This window comes from Sphaerodactylus townsendi, linkage group LG15 (genome assembly GCF_021028975.2).
Source record: "Sphaerodactylus townsendi isolate TG3544 linkage group LG15, MPM_Stown_v2.3, whole genome shotgun sequence".
Taxonomy (NCBI): Eukaryota; Metazoa; Chordata; class Lepidosauria; order Squamata; family Sphaerodactylidae; genus Sphaerodactylus; species Sphaerodactylus townsendi.
In genome coordinates this window covers 17395279-17417301 of record NC_059439.1, presented here as the reverse complement: position 1 = coordinate 17417301, position 22023 = coordinate 17395279, and the positions used below count along the sequence as shown (strand labels likewise).

Genomic DNA, 22023 nt, shown 5'->3' with positions numbered 1-22023 from the left:
CTGATACCTGTAATACAAGCCAAACGTGTTCTTTGTAATACAAACAAGGCTAGTTTCAAAATTGTCCTCATGGTGGCAGCATTTCTCAAGTGTACAAGGATTCCGCAGAATCATGAAGAAAGATGGCAAGTAACTTACCCACACACTGAATCCTTGACAGGGTCAGGTACAGTGGTGGGATTCAGCAGGTTTGCACCGCTTTGGCAGAACCGGTTGTTAACATGGTGCTTGTAAACAACTGGTTGTTAAATTTTTTGAATCCTACCACTGGTCAGATAGCAATCCTGCATACCTGTGTAACACCCTACATTTTAAATAGAATAACAGCAGTGATGGCGAACCTATGGCACGGGTGCCAGAGGTGGCACTTGGCGCCGTCTCTGTGGGCACGTACACACAGAGTTCGTCATGTGGGGGCAGAAAATCACCCCCCCCCACACACACACATCTAGGCTGGCCTGCACCACTGAGCACGACGTGCGTGCAATGCGGTGAGCAGGGAGGACTTGGCTGGCGGGCCTGGTGCCTGGGCTCCAGGTGGCTGCTGCCCGGGGGGGAGGGGGCCACAGAGGAGACAGAGATGCTAGAGAGGCACAGAGCAGTGCATGCCAGACTTGCTGGAGGCTAGAGCAGGCTGGCCCCTGCTCAAGCGGGTGGGGCGGAGGAAGGGTGAGACAACTCAACTGGTTTTTTCTACACTAAAACCTCAGCATTCAGGTTAAATTGCCGGGTTGGCTCTTTGTGATAAATAAGTGGGGTTTGGGTTGCAATTTGGGTACTTGGTCTCAAAAAGGTTCGCCATCACTGGTGTATGGTATTTTAATCCCATTTGCCTTCTTCATTTCCAAAAGGTCCTAATGATAGTCTCCACACATTCCAGATCTGTCTGCTCAAGGATTTTTTGCACAATGGTCATGTTTCAGCTTTGAAATTTTTATCTCTGGGAGCAATTCAGAAACTTATTGCTGGAAGGGACTGCAAGGATCATCGTCCAATGCCTTCACAGTGCAAGAAATGCACAACTACCAACCCCCGTCCCCACTCTAATCTAGATTTGATTCCCAGCTCCTCCGCATTAGTGGTGGACTCTTATTTGGCGAATTGGATTTGTTTTCCTGCTTCTCCACATGAACGCTGCTGGGTGACCTTGGGTTAGTCACAGTTCTCTCAGAACTCTCTCAGCCCCACCTACCTCACAAGTTCTCCATTGTGAGGACAGGAAGGGAAGGAGTTTGTAAGCCACTTTGAGACTCCTTACTGTTGAGACAAGTGGGATATAAATCCAAACTCCTCCTCCTCTTCCTTGGTTTTGTTTCTAGAATTTCTAAATTAGATGGTTTCCCACCCCAATTACTACAATTAGCAAACCTTCCTGTAAGTTTCCCCTTGACTCAAGTTAACTTGAACACTTAAGAAACGTTGTGGGCCCGTGACACCTGTGCTGTATGCGGAAGACCCCAGATTCAGCCTCTAGCATCTCCATTGAAAAGGATCAGGTGGCCGATGAAGGCATACCAGACTTCTGCCTGAGAATCTGAAGAGGTGGAGCCAGTCCGAGCGGACAGTATTGACCCAGAGAATCCAGGGGGCTGACTTGGGCCCCTTCCGCACATGCAGAATAATGCACTTTCAATCCACTTTCAGTGCACTGTGCAGCTGTGCGGAATAGCCAAATCCGCTTGCAAACAATTGTGAAAGTGGATTGAAAGTGCATTATTCTGCATGTGCGGAAGGGGCCTGTCAGTCATGCCACTGTGCTCCAGGTTTCCTAGCCTGTGAATGATATCAAATAAAGTCTTGCAGAAAACTCAGAGGGTGGGAAATCTCACATCACCCCCATTTATATCTTCCACTTGCTTTTATAAGTGGGCATTCATTGAAAATGCTGGGGGGAAGAATTTGGACTAATAAAAGGAAACACTTCTTCACGCAACGTGTGATTGGTGTTTGGAATATGCTGCCACAGGAGGTGGTGATGGCCACTAACCTGGATAGCTTTAAAAAGGGCTTGGACAGATTTATGGAGGAGAAGTCGATCTATGGCTACCAATCTTGATCCTCCTTCATCTCAGATTGCAAATGCCTTAGCAGACCAGGTGCTCAGGAACAGCAGCAGCAGAAGGCCATTACTTTCACCTCCTGCATGTGAGCTCCCAAAGGCACCTGGTGGGCCACTGCGAGTAGCAGAGTGCTGGACTAGATGGACTCTGGTCTGATCCAGCTGGGCCACTGCGAGTAGCAGAGTGCTGGACTAGATGGACTCTGGTCTGATCCAGCAGGCTAGTTCTTATGTTCTTATGTTCTTATAAAATTAGTTTCCCCCCCTTATACTATATTTGCACCTACCACTCTTAGACGCCAGATGGTGCCACAGTTCTATTTTTGTTGGTCAGATTCACTGTGCGCCGGGGAAGGGAATCGTATAGTGCCACGCTGGAGCGAAAGGCAATGACTTCCCCCTTGCCTTGAAAGCCCTTTGCTGGGGTTACCATAAGCTGTGTGTGACTTGACAGCACTTGCGTGAGTATTGTGTGGAGTAAACGGCATTAGCCATGCCGTTCTTGCTTCCAGACTGAAGAGCATCTGAAATGCACGCGATTTGGTTTACGACTTGGGCCTGCTCTTGAAGCTCCAACTGATCCAGAACACAGCAGCAAGAGCAGTTGGCACGTATTCAATCAGAGCACTGGATCAAGTTCAGGATTTTGGTACTGCTTTTGGTATGGATGTGCAAAGTCCTAAACAGTCTTCTTGGGCCAGAATTCCTGCGGGACCTTCTCTCCTGGTACATCCCTCGAAGAGCACTGTGATCAGCAAATCAAAATTTTCTGGTAGTCCCTGGCCCAATAGATGTCCAGCTGGTGAAACTCTTTGTCCAGTCAAACTGAAAACTGAACGAGCATTAATAAGTCTGTGCCAGTGCCAAAAAACTAAGAACTGATTATTCTAAGCCTAAGCTCTTGAATATATTTTTCCTGTCTTATTTTTCTTCCATCCAAGTTATCTCCGATTCCCATCTCCTCTGTTAATAAACTTATTTGAATCTGCCTCAGTTTTATTGTGTGCTGTGAGAAGGGATTTGCCAAGAAAGTAAAATTAATGGGCTCCTTTTACCTTCTGGGACAGTTATAGGGCTGAGCCATAATGGTTTATTACACCATAGGCTACCATCTGAAGCAGCTCAGTCCATGAAAAAGGTGGGAAATCTGAGAAGCCTGGCCACAGAGTGGTCTGCCTGTCTCAAGAAGTTAAGAAGGTGAGGGGGGTGGTTTCCATTGCACCTGGTCAGTTAATCTGCAGGACCACCTCTCTCAGTATAGCCTCCAGATGGTGTTGAGCTCTGCTGGAAGTCATCTGCACATGGTCCTGGGCCGAAGAAGAAGAAGAAGAAGAAGAGGAAGAAGAAGAAGAAGAGGAGGAGGAGGAGGAGGAGTTTGGATTTATATCCCCCCTTTCTCTCCTGCAGGAGACTCAAAGGGGCTGACAATCTCCTTGCCCTTCCCCCCTCACAACAAACACCCTGTGAGGTAGGTGGGGCTGAGAGAGCTCCAAGAAGCTGTGACTAGCCCAAGGTCACCCAGCTGGCATGTGTGGGAGTGTACAGGCTAATCTGAATTCCCCAGATAAGCCTCCACAGCTCAGGCAGCAGAGCTGGGAATCAAACCCGGTTCCTCCAGATTAGATACACAAGCTCTTAACCTCCTATGCCACTGCTGCTCCTGTAGGAGGAGGAGGAAGAGTTTGGAGGAGGAGGAAGAGTTTGGATTTGTATGCCACCTTTCTCTCCTGTAAGGAGACTCAAGGTGGCTTGCAAGCTCCTTTCCCTTCCCCTCTTTTTAAAAAGAATCACGGAGAGTGCAATTCTTGAATAACCTGTTTTGGGGAAAATAACACGGGGCAGACTCACTTTAGGGGCAGGAACCAGACAAAGTTCCTGCCCACAACGGGTTTTTTTACTGACCTGTGCAGAAAGGGCCTTGCAGAGGTGGTTTTCATTACCTGCCCCTACACAGTAACTCTGGTATTTCTTGGAGGTCTCCCATCCAAGCACTAACCAGGCGTGCCCCCACTTAGCTTCCCTGGGGAGAACAAAATCTATGTTAGGGTGTAGGGGAGAATTACATCTCTGTTAAAGCTGCTTGAAATAACATTGGGAATGTGGATTTAAATAAACATCAAATGGTAAGCTTTTTTTTGTAAATAAAAAGTTGTTCCTTTATCATCTCTGGCTGACTGATGTATTTACACATTGTTTATACGATTTGGTGCATGCGGCATGATGTGCCGTGTCAATGGGTCTGGAGGAGGGTTGTGGGGAAAGGTAGGACTCCCCTTTTGGCTGCGGGAAAACGTCTATCACTGAAATAATGCTGATTGCCCTGAACTGCACTGCTGGAACCCCTGAAAAGCCACCCATGAAACAGAACTCCGTTCAACCCAGATATGTCCCTGGGAAACCAAAACGCTTATTTAGACCTACGAGTAGATCTCAGTGGCATCTTGGAGTCTTTGATCCTGAGAGGATCGTTTCACTCTTTCAGCATGATATGCGGACTGTGGGCATTATAAATGGCCTTCTGGGTGAAATGACAAGGGCGATCTTAAAAGGACGTGCAAGGAAAACCGCCAACAAGTGGCAGTGCCATAAATTAACAAGGAATAAGAGTCACAGCAGAAATGAATTGGTCAAGGAGCGAGGAGTGGGCATGGAAATCTGGAGCGGATTGTCCTAATTGGTGTCCGCTTCCAATTTTTTTACATTTATTGTAGCCTTCTTCAGATCTGGGTGAGTACAAAATACTGTGGGAGTTTAGAGTTTCAGAGAGAGGAGGGAAAAGATTAAAACACCGAAGCCAGTCAGTTGATACTTAAAACGTTTACCCTAAAATTTATTGTATATTGACACAATGCCTACCAGACAGGTTTTTTTTCCCTATAATGACCTAAGGCAGACGTGAATGATCTTTTACAGCACTTACGATGGTTTTAGAGATCAGTTTCTCTCTTGCTCCTTTTTCCCTGCAATTCATCTCCTTCTGGCATCACCTTCCCTCCAAAAGCGGCTGCCAAAGGGGCTATGATACATATATTGTGAGTCATAGATGCCATGCTCCTCAGTAGCAGCCACCTATTTGTCAGGGATTGCGCCTAGATCACAGGTGTCAAACCCGCGGCCCTCCAGATGTTTTGGACTACAGTTCCCATCATCCCCTGCCAGCATGCTGGCAGTGGATGATGAACTTCTAGTCAATCAAACATCTGGGCTGAGTTGACACCTATGGCTTAGATCGAGGGGTAGGAACCTGCGGCTCTCCAGATGTTCAGGAACTACAATTCCCCATCAGCCCCTACCAGCAGCCCAGTGGCCATGCTGACAGTGATAAAGTCCCTAATTATCTGGAAAACCGGTCTAACTAGATCAGGGATCTTCAAACTATGGCCCTCCAGATGTTCAAGAACTACAATTCCCATCAGCCCTGCCACTTGGCCATTCTGGCAGGGGCTGATGGGAATTGTAGTCCATGAACATCTGGAGGGCCATAGTTTGAAGACCCCTGGCCTAGATGATTTAAATGCATTTCTAACTCCATGTAAGTGTTGCAAAAATACTGGCGGTGATTGTATCTAGTTGACTGAGATGCATCCCTACCTCAACGCAATCGCAACATGATATACCAGCCTGCTATATGTTACCACTGCTGTAATGGGATCCTTTCCTTCGACTTGTCTTTATGGCTTCACATGCTTTGTAGATAACTAGGTTTACCCCTGACACCTTCTGCAATGTTTCCATTGCTCTGTGGGTACAGAAGGCCAGGTCGCTTTCTCTCTATCAATTGCTGACCTTGGGGTGCCTCAGTAACTCTTTCTCACATTCTTTGGGAAAACAGGAGGGGGGATTGTTTCTGGATAAAAGGGATAGCAAAACCAGGTTCGTCAGAACTGGCTTTCTCAAGCTGGGTGCTTTGTTGCCTTCCAATAAACGCGACTGATCAAAAAGTCCAGAGTCAGTTGATGGATTCAAGGTCCGAGACCTAACACTGTTCTTTCTTTTTTCCCCAAACCCATCTCCCCCCTTTATTTTGTGTTGTCCATCACAGGAACCCACTCTGATGTTTTGAATTATATCCCCACTCAGCGTTCCCAACTGAGAAGCGAAAAACAGATGTTTAATTCGCTCACTCCTCCGCTTCTGCCGTCCACCTTGCACCAGACTGTTTCCCTTGTGTTTATAAGTCTGGAGGTGTTCCCTTTTTTGCATCCTGTTTCTCAGTGAATGAAATTCCAAGTTTGTGCAATGATTCTCAGGACCTCATCCGTTGATAGAAAGCATTGCCAACCAGCCAGCTTTCCTCAGACATTTGTGCCGATGTTTCATTAACCATTCTTCCCTTTTCCCCATGGAAAAAGGCTGCATTTTCTCCCAATGCATTTACAGTAAGGACCAAACAATGAAACAAAGGATTTGGATTTATATCCCCCCCTTTCTCTCCTGTAAGGAGACTCAAAGGGGCTTATAATCTCCTTTCCCTTCCGCCCCACAACAAACACCCTGGGGGTGGGTTGGGCTGAGAGAGTTCCGAAGAACTGTGACTAGCCCAAGGCCACCTAGCTGGCATGTGTTGGAGTGCACAAGCTAATCTGGAAAAAGGAAATACTTCTTCACACAACGTGTGATTGGTGTTTGGAATATGCTGCCACAGGAGGTGGTGATGGCCACTAACCTAGATAGCTTTAAAAAGGGCTTGGACAGATTTATGGAGGAGAAGTCGATCTATGGCTACCAATCTTGACCCTCCTTGATCTCAGATTGCAAATGCCTTAGCAGACTAGGTGCTCAGGAGCAGCAGCAGCAGCAGAAGGCCATTGCTTTTGATAGCGGAGCCAGGAGAGAATCCCGCTCCTGGACTATGTCTGAACTAAAAACAATTGGAAAATTTATTTCTGTCTTGTATTTGTTTAGGTAGGAACTGATTTGTATTAGGTAGAAATAGGATTTGTAAGTTTCCCTGTATTTGTGCTTGTATGGAACCTCCTTGGCCCAGGGCAGAGAGCCATCTCTGCCCCACCCGGACTTATCCCATTCACGTGTAAAGTCCCCTGATGCACACAGACAAAGGGAAACCTCAGCCGAAGCGCCTTGCCCTGCTTAATCTCGTCAGCAGGCAGATAAGGGGACTCACGTCATCGCTCTTGGCTTCCTGACCCCGGACACCTGGAGAAAACCTTTGTGTGTCCCCCGCCAGTGGACACGTCATCGCCTCGCCCTGCTCTGGCGCGAAACTTGAGAAGAGGATGCATATCGGACACTGATTGGTTCCTGCATGTTGCAAATGAATGACTGGTTGTTTTGAATGGTGGTGGGCTGTCTTTGGTTCTCCCGGGCTCCCGACGGGAGAAAGTGTACTTAAGGGATTGTAAGGCTGCTAGGCAGCGCAGTGTTTGTGCGGAAGGGAGGTGCTGACACTTAGGTCAGCATCTCAATAAATCTCTTTTATATATATCCGAGCCTTGTCGGGTCTTGCTTGGGTTCCTGGGCGCTGCCGAGAGCGGGATACTCTAGAGCAAGGAAAGTGTTACCCTGAGCAGCGCGGTAACACTTTCACATCCTGCAGGTGAGCTCCCAAAGGCACCTGGTGGGCCACTGCAAGGAGCAGAATGCTGGACTAGATGGACTCTGGTCTGATCCAGCTGGCGTGTTCTTATGTTCTTATGTTCTTAAGCCTGCACAGCTCAAGTGGCAGAGCGGAGAATCAAGCCCAGTTCTTCAGATTACAATGCACCTGCTCTTAACCACCACACCATGCTGGCTTTTGTGTGCAACAGGACACTTTATGAAAGCCGAAGGTGTCTAGTTACACATCTTTTTCAAGGGAATGGTCCATTGAGTTAAATTGTACATCATTTATAACCTGCCTGCGGAGGGAAGGCGGCATGCGACGGCCCAATCTCATGAGATCTTGAAAGCTAAGCCACTTCAGTGCTTGGAAGGGAGACTTCTAAGGAAGACTCTGCAGAGGAGGGCAATGGCAAACCACCTCTGCTTCTTACTTGCCTTGAAAGTCCCTTGCGGGGATTGCTGTAAATCAGCTGTGACTTGATGGCACTTTACATACAAACACACAACCTGTCATTCTCCCTGACGGGGACCCAGAGCAGCTTATGTCATTCTCCTCTCCTCCATTTTATCTTCACAACAACCCTGTGAAGTAGGTTAAACTGTATGGCACTGGGCCATGATCACCCAACAAGCTTCCATAGCAGAGTGGGGATTTGAACCTGGGTCTCCGGACCTTCGCCTGGCATTCTGACTACCGTATCAAACAGGTAAAGAGCTCTCTGGGGTGTGTGTGTTTGTATTAATAGTGACTCCTTTCAGAAAAGGCAGTTCTTCACACTGTGCGCCCTAATATTACTTTTTGTTATTTCACCCATTCCAGGACTTGTCCCAACAGATTCCAGGAGTTGAAATTGTATCACAACACTTAGTCCATACATCTAATATTGGGTTCGGCGCCATCTGTGCATGCATTTGGGCATTTATTTTTATTTGTAATTTTTGAAATTGCTGCTATAATGTATTTTAAAGAATTTTAATGTTTTATCGTTATATTGTATTTATGAGACCTTATATTGTGTTTGTTTTATGTCTCATTGTACACCGCCCAGAGCCCTTCGGGGGTTGGGCGGCCTATTAAGCCGAATAAAACTAAAACAACAACAACAACAACAACAACAAACAAAAACAACAACAAATAACAACAACAACAACAACAACAACAACAACAACAACAACAACAACAACAACAACAACAACACCACAGAGTATTTTGTTGCCAGAATTTGGCTTGAGGGTAAGGAGCCTAGTATTTCGCACGCTGTGGCAAAATTGTGTTCTTCTGCACATAAAAACCGTAGCCTCATGATAAATAAGCGTGCAAGTTCCTCACTTCGAAAGGGTAAAATACTTGTTTGCATTTGTTGTTCTTCTATTGCTGCTGACTGGTAACTCCTTTGTTTTTATTGTTGTTTGTTTGACTTTTTTATTTCGTTGCTATGTATCCTCTTCATATTGCTGGTCTATGACCGTCACCAAAGTTGAAGTTAAATTATATCATGGGGTGCTGGGATGCTCGTGCAGCATTTGACGTTGTGTCTCAGTGCTGGGGAGGGTCGCAGCGGCTGCCCACCAGTGCTTCACCCCTCTGCCAGGGTAAGCATTTCGGGGAGGGCAAATCCGCTGGCACTGCCATGTGCTGCTTCAGCTGGCAGTTCGTCCCAGCTGGCAATCAAGACCAGCATTGCCTGCTCCGGCCGGCAGCAGCACCCAAGGTCAGCGGTGGAGATCGTCTGATCCTTTTAACTAGGGCCCTTTCTGCATGGGCCAATAAAGCGTGGGAAAGATGGGTTACATGAACCCGCCCTCACCCTGGTGCGTTTGCACAACTGTGGACAGTCAGCGTGTTGGCCAGGGCGCACGCCTTCACACAAAGATGCATCTTTCCCCCCTTCCCTGCCTGCGAAACACAGCGTGATATGGCCTGTTTCCCCTGCATGGCTCCACAGATGGGAGCCGGGTTTTTTTTTTCCCGAGAATCACGATTTTCACGATTCTCTTGTTTGAACGCACCTCACAGCCGCGTTAAACAGAAGAATTGCGAACATTGCGATTGTTGAAAAACCCTGGCTGGGGAGGAAAATGTGGGGCAGACCCGGTTTAGAGGCAGGAACTATGCAAAGTCCCCCCCCCCCACAGTGGGTTTTACCCGTTGTTGTCCTGGGTTTATTGGCCCATGCGGAAAGGGCCTAGGTAAGCTGGGAGAAAAGGATTTTGCATCCAAAGCGGGAGCTGTCCCACAGACAACTCCTGCTTTCTGTTGGCCTAGTGACGGCCTTCTGTCACTAAGCTCATAGTTTTAAGGAGCAAGCAATTTACATTTGTAGGAAATGCCTGAAGATTAATACCAGGCCGGTGAAGAACGAAGTGAAACATAATGAAATTTGTGTCAGAACAAGTGCTAGTCTAGATTTATCCTTACATATCCCAGAGATCGTCACCTCCAAATGGCGTTTCGACTGAAACAATCATTTTCACAGATCGGTCTCTGACACTGTCATGAGAGAAACTTTGTCCCTGGCCGCTATCTGTCTCCAGAGACACAAGACCAATTAATTGGTCTGCCGGGTGTGTGGTTGCCACTTGGAAACCCTACATATGTCAGCCTCATTGCTTGCGGTTGCGTTGTAGCTTGCGCCAAGGGGGGAATCTGGATCGTGTCTGCACAGGCCTCCAAACTGGCTGGTTTCTCCAAAAGGATTTTAATGATTTTGTGCCGCAGAGGAGTCCAGGGAACACCAGCGCTGTAAACCTTCCTGGACCTCTCAGGCTGCTTGCTGCGTCTTGTTCCAAATCATGATTTCAATTAACGCTTGGTGCAGGACTAGGAGGAGGAGAAACCTGGGGTCATATCCGACTGGATTTTCAGCTGCTAAGAACGGAAGGAAGGGTCTCCTTCGCATCGGAGCTCTCCAGACAAATCCGCATTTATTTATCCAATTAATTTATTGGTTCCATTTAACATACCGCCCGCCCCCCCCCGGAGGCCTCAGCTGTAGTCAGAACTGGGAAAGACAGGAGGAGAAAGCCAGCCTCTGGTTTTAATGATTCGGAAACATATTAAAGTCAAGGAGACAAACAAGATTTATGTTTTTTTAAACAGTGTGTGTCTGTGTGTGTGTGTGCGGGGGGAAGTTCCAGCACATCTGCCAAGAAATTGCTAGCCGATCTGCTCTATTCTCTTTTTGCCCGGCCATTTTTTCCCCCTGTTGTCCAGGAATGAAACAAGTGAGAAAAGTTTGCGTGAAGATAAATACTGTTTTGCCAGTTTGCCCGACGGCCGTCTGCCCAGCCACCCACGGGATTCTTGGCCTTCTGCAGACAAATTGGTGCGAGTCCATCTTCCCTCCTCTTTGCGACCCCCCCTAGCCCTTCCCATTCCCTTTCATTGGCTGCCTGGTTCCTGAGAAGGAATTTAAAAAGGAGAATAATTTTGTGCTGCCTGAAGAGTCCAGAGGACCCGAGAGAGCGTCGGAAAGCTTCCTACGGCCGCCTGCTGCCATGCGGACCTCTCGGGCTGTTTGCTCCGTCTGCATCTTGTTTCAAATTGCCTTTCCCATGGGGGAAGGGGGCCAAGTGCTTAAAAATGATGCCACCGAGATCATTCCTGAGTATACCGAGATGCCAGCTGAGGAGCAGCCACCATACACCCAGAGCGACAACGACACCATGAACAACCGGGCCCAGCAAGGAGAGAGGCGCCCCCAGGTTTCTCTGGGCCGGACTGGTAAGAAAAGTAGAGGGGTGTTTTTTGTTTGTCAGTGTGTGGGGACGTCTGGATGGCTGGGATGCTGTAGCAGGAAGAAAAATCTGGGGTGGCGAGGCGCCTTTTGCAGCAGGACTCTTGAAATGTTTGACAACAAAGGCCCTTTTTAATTTAGTGCACCGTTACCCATCGTGTGGCTCACTAGGACCCTGACGAAGAACTCTGTGCAATATGGAAGCTTTCACATTCAGTGGCCCAGTAAAATTGATCTGTCATTTTTTTTTTTGACAGCAGCCAGACAGCGTCTTGCGTGAAGCTACCTTGGCAGCTGTTCACATCCCCTGCAAACCTAACCGCAGGAATTTCATTTGCATAACTAATGGCTCTCTTTAGCTGTCTGTTTTTGCATGAGAAATGGCTCGGTGTTAACATCAACACTGCAAGACTGGCTCAAGACCTTGAATTTCATGTACCACATAGGCTGGGTCAGCACTAGGGAGGCCAGCCTCCAGGTAGGTCTCCCGGATTTACTGCTGATCTCCAGCCTACAGGGATGAGTTGCTCCGGAGATAAGAAGAAGTTTGGATTTATACCCCAACTTTCTCTCCTGTAAGGAGACTCAATGTGGCTTACAAGTTCCTCTCCCTTCCTCACCCCACAACAAACACCTTGTGAGATAGGTGGGACTGAGAGAGCTCCGAAGAACTGTGACTAGCCAAAGGTCACCCAGCAGGAACGGAGGAGTGCAGAAACACATCTGGTTCACCAGATATGGATGCCTTGGAGGGTACTCCACTGAGGTCCCCATCTTCCCCAGGATCCATTCCCAAATCTCCAAGAATTCCCCCATCTGCAGCCAGCAATCCTACCCCCTATCTCCACCGGGCAAACAGGGGAGACCTGGCAGCCCTTAGTTAGCACCAGCTTCTTTCCCTGGTGACCAGTCTGGGATCTGCTAGAGCAGCGGTTCTCAACCTTCCTAATGCCACGACCCTTTAATTCAGTTCCTCATGTTGTGGTGACCCCCAACCATAACACTTATCCATTTTACAGATGGAGAACACTGATGCAGAGAGTCTTAGGCGACCCCTGTGAAAGGGTCGTTCAACCCCCAAGGGGTCCTGACTCCTGACCCCTAGGTTGAAAACCACTGTGCTAGAGCTTTCTATCCCTTACCTTGAGCTGATGACTCGAATTAAGGCTCTGCTGCTAGGGTTTATAAAGAGTCAGGATGAAATAGTTATTTCCCTGTAATTATCCTTATGACGTCCGCATGGTTCTGCCAAGGAACTGTGTTTCTCTTTGGTCCCTTGCGCACATGCAAAAGAATGCACTTTCAATCCGCTTTCACAATTGTTTGCCAGTGGGTCTTGCTATTCCGCACAGCTGCAAAGTGCATTGAAAGTGGATTGAAAGTGCATTATTTTCCATGTGCAGAAGGGGTCCTCAAGTTTGCACTACAAACGGCAGACGTGGAAGCATTGGTGATGGGCAGGCTTACAGTTGCTAGAGTCAGGTAGCAGCAGTGGCGTAGTGGTTAAGAGCAGGTGTACTCTAATCTGGAGGAACCGGGTTTGATTCCCCGCTCTGCCACCTGAGCTGTGGAGGCTTATTTGGGGAATTCAGATTAGCCTGTGCACTCCCACACACGCCAGCTGGGTGACCTTGGGCTAGTCACAGTTCTTCTGAGCTCTCTCAGCCCCATCCACCTCATGGGGTGTTTGTTGTGAGGGGGGAAGGGCAAGGAGATTGTAAGCCCCTTTGAGTCTCCTATAGGAAAGAAAGGGGGATATAAATCTAACTCTTCTTCTTCTTCTTCTTCTTCTTCTTCTTCTTCTTCTTCTTCTTCTTCTTCTTCTTCTTCTTCTTCTTCTTCTTCTTCTTCTTCTTCTTCTTCTTCTTCTTCTTCGAAATAAGTACCATAAAACAGTGCTGGCCACTCTCCTTCTAAAATCTCTTGTTTTGTATTCTGAATCTGCTGCTGTAATGAGATCTACACTCAGAGATGCATCAATTGCTTTTCAGAGACATGAGCTCCCTTTTTGGCCACCTAAAAACTATTATGCTGGGAATGTGGGGACCTCCCTGAACCAGAACTGTTTTTTTTTTTTGGGGGGGAGCTATAATTGAGAGTGGGATTGGGGGTGAGGCTCAGTGAAAAAGCTGCCAGGATCCAATCCTTTGGCTCTAACTTAGGAAGCGACCTTCTGCTTCATGTAATGGCTTTGCGCTCTCATTTTTCCACTGCTGACACTTTCCCATTCCCTTCAAAATGGAAACATGAACAATCCTTGGTTGCTATGACTTGTGAAGTTAATAATACTCCATGTGTATTATTTGTATCTTTTGTAGGTCAATAGAAATGTCAATAGCTCTAGAGGCCATTTCACTTATTTTTCTAATGACTCTAGTGGTATTGATGTACCATTTCTTAGTAAGTGGGGGAATCCATTCAAAATGGACATTTCCAACACAAGGGGCCATTGGTGCCATAATTTTAAGTAATTTTTTTCAGAGAGAGCTACATCACCTGGTTGTTACAGTTCTCCCATAAATGAGTTCTGGTAGAGCCCCTGTCCTCTACCAGTGATATGGTGATAATAATCCTGGCCAACTCTACAGGGGTGTTGTAGGGATTATTAAGATAACGTGTGAAGTTCTTTGAATACTGTAGAGTGCATTGGAATTGCTAAGTAGCATGAACAGATCAAGCTGAAGCCTCAAAAACATGACTTGTTAGCAATGAACTGAGCTGCAAGGAATCTAGGATATTTTCAGTGTGGGTGTACTGTTATTTAAAGATACATGGACAAATTTAAGGTGAGGGCTGGGGACCAATCTCAGTTGAGGGCTGGGGACAAATCTCAGGTGAGGGCTGAGGCTTGGAGATTTCAGCACTCTTTAAGAGCTGGTCCTAATCTGGATAGTCCAAGCTACTCCAATCTCATCAGATCTCAGAAGCTAAGCAGGGTTGGCCCTGGATTGTATTTGGATAAGAGCCCCCCAAGAAATACCGGGGGTTGCTGCACAGAGACAGGTGATAGCAAACCACCTCTGAATGTCTCTTGCCTTGACGACCCTACAGGGTTGCCATAAGTAGGTTGCAACTTTATGATAAATTTAACATTTTTTGAAGAGCTCTGTCCATTGGTGGAGCAACATCTGCTTTGGATGGGAGCTCTCCAAGGTCCTGTAAAAACTGAGGCAGGTCTAGTTCTGACAAACAGCAGGTGAGGAAGTCTATCTGTTTTTTAACCATACCATTTCAGACTACAGGGGCCTTCTGGTCTAGTCTTTCCAATGATGTTTAATGTTTCCATGTGAAGGGCACTGGTTTAAAAAAATACAGTGAGACATTTGAATGTCTACATTCTGAAACTGTACAGAACAGAAATTGGGGTTTCTCCAGTTGTGTTATAAGAAGGTCTCTGATATGCTACTTGGGGTCTGATATTTACTCCTCACTGCCAGTAAACTCCAGCTCAACCCCATTCAGGCCTTGTTTAAGGACTAGTCTAGCCAGAGCTGGAAAGCTGCATTTAAGAAATCTGGTAGGATATATTTGATCCAACACATACTATGAAACCCTATGCAGCGTTTCTTCAGCCTGAACCCATTTCAATCAATGGACCATTAGCAATGTAATAATACTTCAAACCAAATATCAAATTCAGCTATTTTTTCCCCTATTTATCTGTCTGTGGCTGTCCCATTGGAGACCACTCAGTGAATACTCAGAGCGTGATGGAATTGTTATTTTGAGTGAAGCGCCTAGGGAGGATCACAGACACCATGCAAAACTCCTTTTAAGAGCTCAGCCAAATGTTTTCGGGGTGATTCAACATTTCCTGCGGTTGGTTACATCTGTGCAAGTTTAATCCCTCTTGACTGAACTTGTGAGTCTTTGCTGTTATCTGCGCTCTCCTGGATGGCCCATTCATGAGAGGTTATGGTTGCCACAGGATTCAATTCTGATTCCACCCAGCTATGGGAGTCCACATGGGATGATGGTTAACCAGGGAGGGGAGGGGAGGTCTAGTTGTTTATTTGTTGTGGGGGGGGGGGGAAGGGAAAAGAGATTGTAAGCCCTTTTGAGTCTCCTTACAGGAGAGAAAGGGGGGAATAAATCCAAACTCTTCTTCTTTTCCATTGGTGAAAAAAAATGGGCATCACAGGACCAACATAGACAAAAACCATATGGGAAAGGGCCTGTAACATGGAGGAGAATTGGAAAACATGGAGCCCAAAAGCTGGCTGGATTCATCAATGTTGCCTTTAAGAAAGGTCAATGGGTGGGATTTGCCTCTGCAAAATATATTATTGGTCACTGTAGTTAAGAATGGACAGATATCCACCCCTTTCCCCCCCAAGGTAAATCTGCTTGCTGTGGTGGTGTTTGTGGTAGGCATTGGGTGAGCTACTGTTACGGTTGTCCTGCCGAATCATGAGATATTTGACTGAGTAATCAGTAACATCTGCCTGTATTTGCCTATGAATGTAACAACAGCCTGAAGAAATGTTTTGTTTTGTTTGTTTTTCACAGTGGGGTCCATCTTAGAAGAGGCATTCCCTGTTGTATTGTCAAAGGCTTTCAGGGCCGGAATCACTGGGGTGCTGTGTGGTTTCCGGCCATACAGCCCGGAAACCACACAGCACCCCATTCCCTGTTGTGAGAAAGAGAAGGCAGAGTCTTTTTCCAACATGGCTCCTGTCCCTCGTTTTTTTCCCCTAATTATTAAAAATAATGCTTTTAAGTCAAAACAAAACAGCCGCCCCATTAATGTGGGGCACCTTTACGGGCGAATGGTTTTCGACCAATTTACCTAAAAATAAGCTTGCCATCTTCGCTGTTGTGAATACATCATGCGAATAATGACATAGTATGTCATATGACATAGAATAACGACATAGTACGTCATATGAACAATGACATAGTACATAGAATAATGATGTCATATGAATGATGACGTGGTATGAATGACATCAGTGCTTCTTTAGGAAGTTTCACAAGTATGAACACAGAAGTCCAATTTGAAAAAAAATACTTATGATTTAAAGTTAAACGAGCACTCTTGCCCTGTAGCAGATGGCTGGACAAGATGTGGTTTTGGTCTTCTCCAGGTGATACTGATGGTGTGTTCTAATTCCTTGTTTCTAACACAATGGCTCTAGCAAGGTGCCAGTATACCTCTTCTCCATAAACAGTTCATGTTTCCTTCCCTCCAGAGCCTCAGGAGTTCACCTGTCGAGAACAGCATTCCACCCGCTACATCACCAATGGTCCATGCCGCAGCATCAAGCCAATCAGAGAGTTGGTCTGTTCCGGGCAGTGCCTCCCGTCCCATCTCCTGCCTAACTCCATTGGCAAGGGCAAATGGTGGCGGCAGAACGCTCTGGATTACCGCTGCATCCCGGCACACAGTCGCCTCCAGCGAGTGCAGCTCGCCTGCCCCAACGAGGACACTCGGACGATCAAGACCAGAACCGTCACCTCTTGCAAGTGCAAACGGTACACCCGCTACCACAACCGCTCCCAGCTCAAAGATTTCAGCAAAGAGACTGCCCGACCTCAGAAGAACAAAAAACCACACCTTTCAAGGCTTAGGGGCAGTAAGGCCAACCAGCCAGAGCTGGAGAACTCTTACTAGTATAAGGTTGTTGTTGTTTTTTTTGAGAGACCCAGTCTGGAAGTGTAGTGGGGGATTTTTTTTGCCTGATACCCCTCCCTTTTTGATGGCATCAGGAACAAATGGAACAGAAAGAAGGGACGGCCACGGGCACCGTGGTTGCCCCCCCCCCCTAAGACTGAGAGCTGATGCTGTCAAAAGCTGTTGGATGCTCCTTGTCTAGTTGGATGAGAGAGGGAGGGGGGAGAATGAAATGGAGGTCAAGGAAGCGGCCATCAGCCTAAGAGGTTAGCAAGGGGGGGGGGGGTCCATATGACTCATCCGACTGAAAGAGGGGTGGTTCCCGTAAACCATTGCATTCTTCAAGACTCCCTCGCGCTTGCTTTGTCTGACAAAGGGCCAAGCACACCTCTGTTAAACGAAACACACCTGCAGGCATTTAGATGGTGCAATGTCCGTAAGGCTGTTGGGCTCACCTGCAAATGTCCAGTGCATCCCCGTAATACATTGCTATCCTTTGCTTTTACCTGGGTTGTATATTGGCGCATGGCACCTTGTCACCCCACAACATCACCAGAGGTACATGCCTTGTACTCTGTTGATGGTACATGTTCACTTCTCTTCCTGCAGTCGGCAGCGTGACATTTTGCTCAAACGCAAGGACTGCGGGAAGAGGACAAGCCGTGCTATATTGTACAGAGCCGGATAGACGCCTCTTTGTAGACGCCTCGCTTTGCCTAGGGAGCGTGTGGAACGAAAAAGCAATTTGTTTGGGAAATTGGTGTCTCTGTTAGGGACAGCAGCCTGCCACGCAGGAAAAGAAGAAAGCCATGGGGGCGAGATGGGTGTAAACGTAACCAGATATTTAAAAAGATCATGTGGACCAGGCTAGCTCAGGGCATGATAGGATCTTCTGAAAACCCATTGTTGGCCAGCACTAAGGAATGTTTCAGTAAGGCATGCATAGGGTTGACAGCTACGAATTGGGAAATCCCTGGAAATATGAGAGGGGTGAGAGCGGTGATTGGGGAAGTAAGGGACGTTTCCTCCGAGGGAATGGATCTTTTAATTGTGAATTTATATGTTGTAATCCACCCTGAGCCCTCAAGGGGACGGGCGGCCTAGAAATGTGATAACAGAAATAAAATATAGCTCAACAGAGATGGGATGCCTAGAATTTGCCATCCTCAGCAGCCATCTCCTCCAGGAGGAACATCTCTGTAGCCTGGAAATCAGGGGTAATTTCAGGAGGATTCCCACCCGAGTGGAACTTGGCACCCTGAATTGCTTTTCGGAATCTGTTTTCTAGGGAACCAAAGCTGTTCTCATCCATCTGTCTTTGAAATTGTGTTATTGACTATCGTGGGGAAATCATTACTTGCAGGGCCGATGGTATAGGCCCATGGTGGCGAACCTTTGGCACTCCAGATGTTATGGACTACAAATTCCATGGCCCTGCCAGCATGGTCAATTGGCCATGCTGGCAGGGGATGATGGGAATTGTAGTCCATAACATCTGGAGTGCCAAAGGTTCGCCACCACTGGACTATAGGCTGTCCCACTGCAAAATGCTGAGACACAAAAATTGTCTTTCTCCATCTCTAATTATTGATGTGTGTGTTCTTGTTGTTTTAAAAAATTTCCTTCTATAAAAATCTCAATGGATTTTTGCATCCAAGTGGACCGGCAGTGGATTTGGCAGTGAAAAAGCTCTGTTTTTCCAAGACTGAAAGGCATATTTATTTCTCTGTAAAAAGTATTTATGCTGTTTGTTCCTTTGGTGATTTTTTCCCTACAGCAACTAGGCAGCACTGCTCCAGAGATATTTAGCTTATTTCAGAGTTATACAGATATATTCCTAAATGTATTAAATTAATAAAGTTATGACTGTGAAAAAGAAGAGTGGTGATGTTTTAAAAAAACAAAACAAAACCCCATTGTGAGAATCAGAATGCTGGAAGAAATTGTGAGGTCAATTAGTTTCACACCCTGCTTTAGTGTTTCAGTCTTACATAAACCATACCAATGGGGGGGGGGGGAGGAGGCGAGTGGGACAGAAGCAAAGAGAGCTGAATGCACTGTCCCCTAAGCAGGTTTCCCCAAGTAGCTCGAGCAAGCGAGTCAAGTCATATGCTGCAGAGACAGTTCGAAACAATCATACCACCACCAACTGTCAGAGGGCACTTTTGCACATGCAGAATAATGCTCTTTCAAGCCATTTTTACAGTTGTTTGCAAGTGGATTTTGTGATTCCGCACAGTAAAATCCAGCTGCAAAGTGGCTTGAAAGTGGCTTGAAAGTGCATTATTCTGCATGTGCGGAAGTGCCCAGAGTTTTGCATTTTGGCCCAAAGAATCAACTGCATGAGTCCAGAATTGGGAACACCTAGCTTTTGTAGTTGAACATGAGTCATCCATGTGATATGGCCACACGCACACAAAGTATGATTTCAGGCTATATCATCATGATCATTATGAATATTATCATCGAAAAATGCTTTCTGCAGGAACCGTAGTTGTTAAGGAATAGAACCATGAATGTGAAAGGCAGCATATAAATTCTTTGTAAATACAAATAAAATAATCAAGAGCTTTGTTCGAATTTCTTTTCATGCATGGTTTCACCTGATGTTACATTTTTCTCCTGAGTTCTCCCTGGGTCCGTGCACTTTTAGATTACTCAGGTCGGCCCTGATTTAGATATAGATGTCGGTTTAAGAAGTCTAAAGTCTCCAATTATCTTTCTTGGATCAGACCATTCCTAGCCAAAGGGACACCTCAGTAATGAGTCCAATTTGTTATGAGTATAGTACATACGCAATACTATTACAGAATCTCTGCTTCCATTATTAAGCTTTTATTAAAACATAACTATTGCATTCTTAACACTGGCTAAATCAAGAAGAAGAGTTTGGATTTATATCTCACCTTTCTGTCCAGTAAGGAGGCTCAAGGTGGCTTACAAGCTCCTTTCCCTTCCTCTCCCCACAACAGACACCTTGTGAGGTAGGTGTGAGGTAGGTGGGGCTGACAGAGTTCCGAAGAACTGTGAGTAGCCCAAGGTCACCCAGCAGGAATGTAGGAGTGTGGAAACACATCTGGTTCACCAGGTAAGGTTCTGCCACTCAGGTGGAGGAGTGGGGAATCAAATCCGGTTCTCCAGATTAGAATCCACCTGCTGTTAACCGCTACACCACGCTGGCTCAACAGAAAATTATATCATCCATCATTGTTACGAAGATAATTGAGTCCATCATTTCTTATCCTTCAAAATTAAGCAGGACACAGGTAAGGAAGAGAAAAAGCTCTTGATCAATTTCAGAGAAAAAGCTGTTGGTCAATTCAGCTTCTCATATTTATAAGTTTTTAGAATCGTCTCCTCACAATAGCCAGCTGCCTCACTTGATAAAGGTACCCGTTCTTGGCTAACTAATCTTATAATAACGAACACCTTACAAAATCATCTGCACTTGAAATGGCTTCTTACAATATATAAAAACTGGTAAGTCCGTCAGAAATAACGCTTACAAGTTTCTCATACATATATTCTGGTTTCTCCCCAGATCGTATCACTCTTTCATACATATGAATATTTTGCAGGCCTCAATCAATTCGCTCCATCTCTGAACCGTATCTTCACTTCTGTAAAAATGGACATTCTTGCCATATGCTGATGCTTCTGCATCTGGGCCTCAACACATCTAATATCATCTGTTGATATGAATTGGGCAGCTTCTAGTCTACACAAGGCCATATAATTATGCTGCTCCTTTGCTTCCTTGCCGTTCTTCAAGACTGGTCTGACCTGGGTCTCTAAACTCTCTAAACCAGCTAGATTTGTTTCTGTGCACAGAGACATTATCATTTTTGTCCAGACCAGCAACTGTACCACTGTATTTCTGGCTATCTTCATGACAACACAAAGTTTCCAGCTGTGACTTTGAAAATTCCTGTAGATTTAAGGGTGGTGCCCCGGGGGTGGAGTTTGGAAAGGAAAGGGAAGATGTGATGACACGTAATTTATTTGTCTATTTGTTTATTTATTTATTTCTCTGTCTGTTTGTCTATTTATTTATTAGACTTTTTTTACTGCTCTTTCCTCATAGGCTCAGGGTGGTTACCAATATATGTACTGTCACAATCACTATTAACACAACAATAATTGATTCCCCAAATGCTACAATTTAAATATAACAATCCATTTAAAATCACCGTTTCAAGCAGGATTTGCTAATCCCTCCAACAGCGGCAATGCCCTACACCAGTGGTGGTGAACCTTTGGTACTCCAGATGTTATGGACTACAATTCCCATCAGCCCCTGCCAGCATTGGCCATGCTGGCAGGGGCTGATGGGAATTGTAGTCCATAACATCTGGGTAGATATAAAAAGGTTGTTCCCTACTGCCCTACTACTCTCGCTTCATGCACAGGGCGAGAAAGGTGGAACAGACAGCAATGATGACTTCCATTTAGGACCTCCATTTCTCACATATTCTATGGTATTCCATGGAGTCTGCCCTTCACAGCTGCCATTTTCTCCAAGACAACTGACCGCTGTAGTCTGGAGAACGGTTGGAATTCCAGGAGAACTCCGGGCCCTGCCTGGAGGATGGCGACCCTTGTGATTAAACATGTATTGCAAGTTGATAGCACTGGTAGTTAAAGGATTATTTCTTGTGACCACTGAGAGGCCGTTTAGCTATTCCAGCTAATAGCACGGATGGACATATCCTCCATGACAAAATTATTGGTGCAGAGAGAGACCATTCACTAAAAACAGGGGCTCATTTTGACCCGAGAGAATTACCTGAACCGCTGAAGGTGGTCAGACTCAGTAACAAAACGGGCAACACTCACCAGTAACCCTCGAAGTTGAATCTTCCTCGGAAGTGCTGCGCTTAACCGTTATATCACGCTCTTGAAAAAGCCCTAAATTCCCTCAGAAGACATTAAAAGAAATAGCAGTTTGTTGAGACCTGCCAGCGGAGTTTGTTTTATTTTTTTAGAAAGGGGACATACAAGCCTCAGCGCTGCTTGAATGTCATGCCCCCGTGCCTTAATCCCAGAGAGCT

The 22023-nt window shown here is 46.2% G+C and overlaps 1 protein-coding gene across 1 annotated transcript; it reads left to right on the top strand.

Moving 5' to 3' along the window:
* The first annotated feature begins 11078 nt into the window (after window positions 1-11078).
* SOST (sclerostin) lies at window positions 11079-18893 on the top strand. Its single transcript, XM_048516875.1, has 2 exons — window positions 11079-11345; window positions 16551-18893. Exons 1-2 carry the CDS (start codon window positions 11120-11122, stop codon window positions 16970-16972), a joined length of 648 nt encoding a protein of 215 aa, XP_048372832.1. The 5' UTR covers window positions 11079-11119; the 3' UTR covers window positions 16973-18893.
* The last annotated feature ends 3130 nt before the right edge of the window (window positions 18894-22023 follow it).

Bases quoted from the DNA above. Each gene is read 5' to 3' on its own strand.
- SOST (XM_048516875.1), top strand. From the start codon at position 11,120: ATGCGGACCTCTCGGGCTGTTTGCTCCGTCTGCATCTTGTTTCAAATT. The intron at 11,346-16,550 runs GTAAGAAAAGTA...CCTTCCCTCCAG, and splicing joins GGTTTCTCTGGGCCGGACTG to AGCCTCAGGAGTTCACCTGT.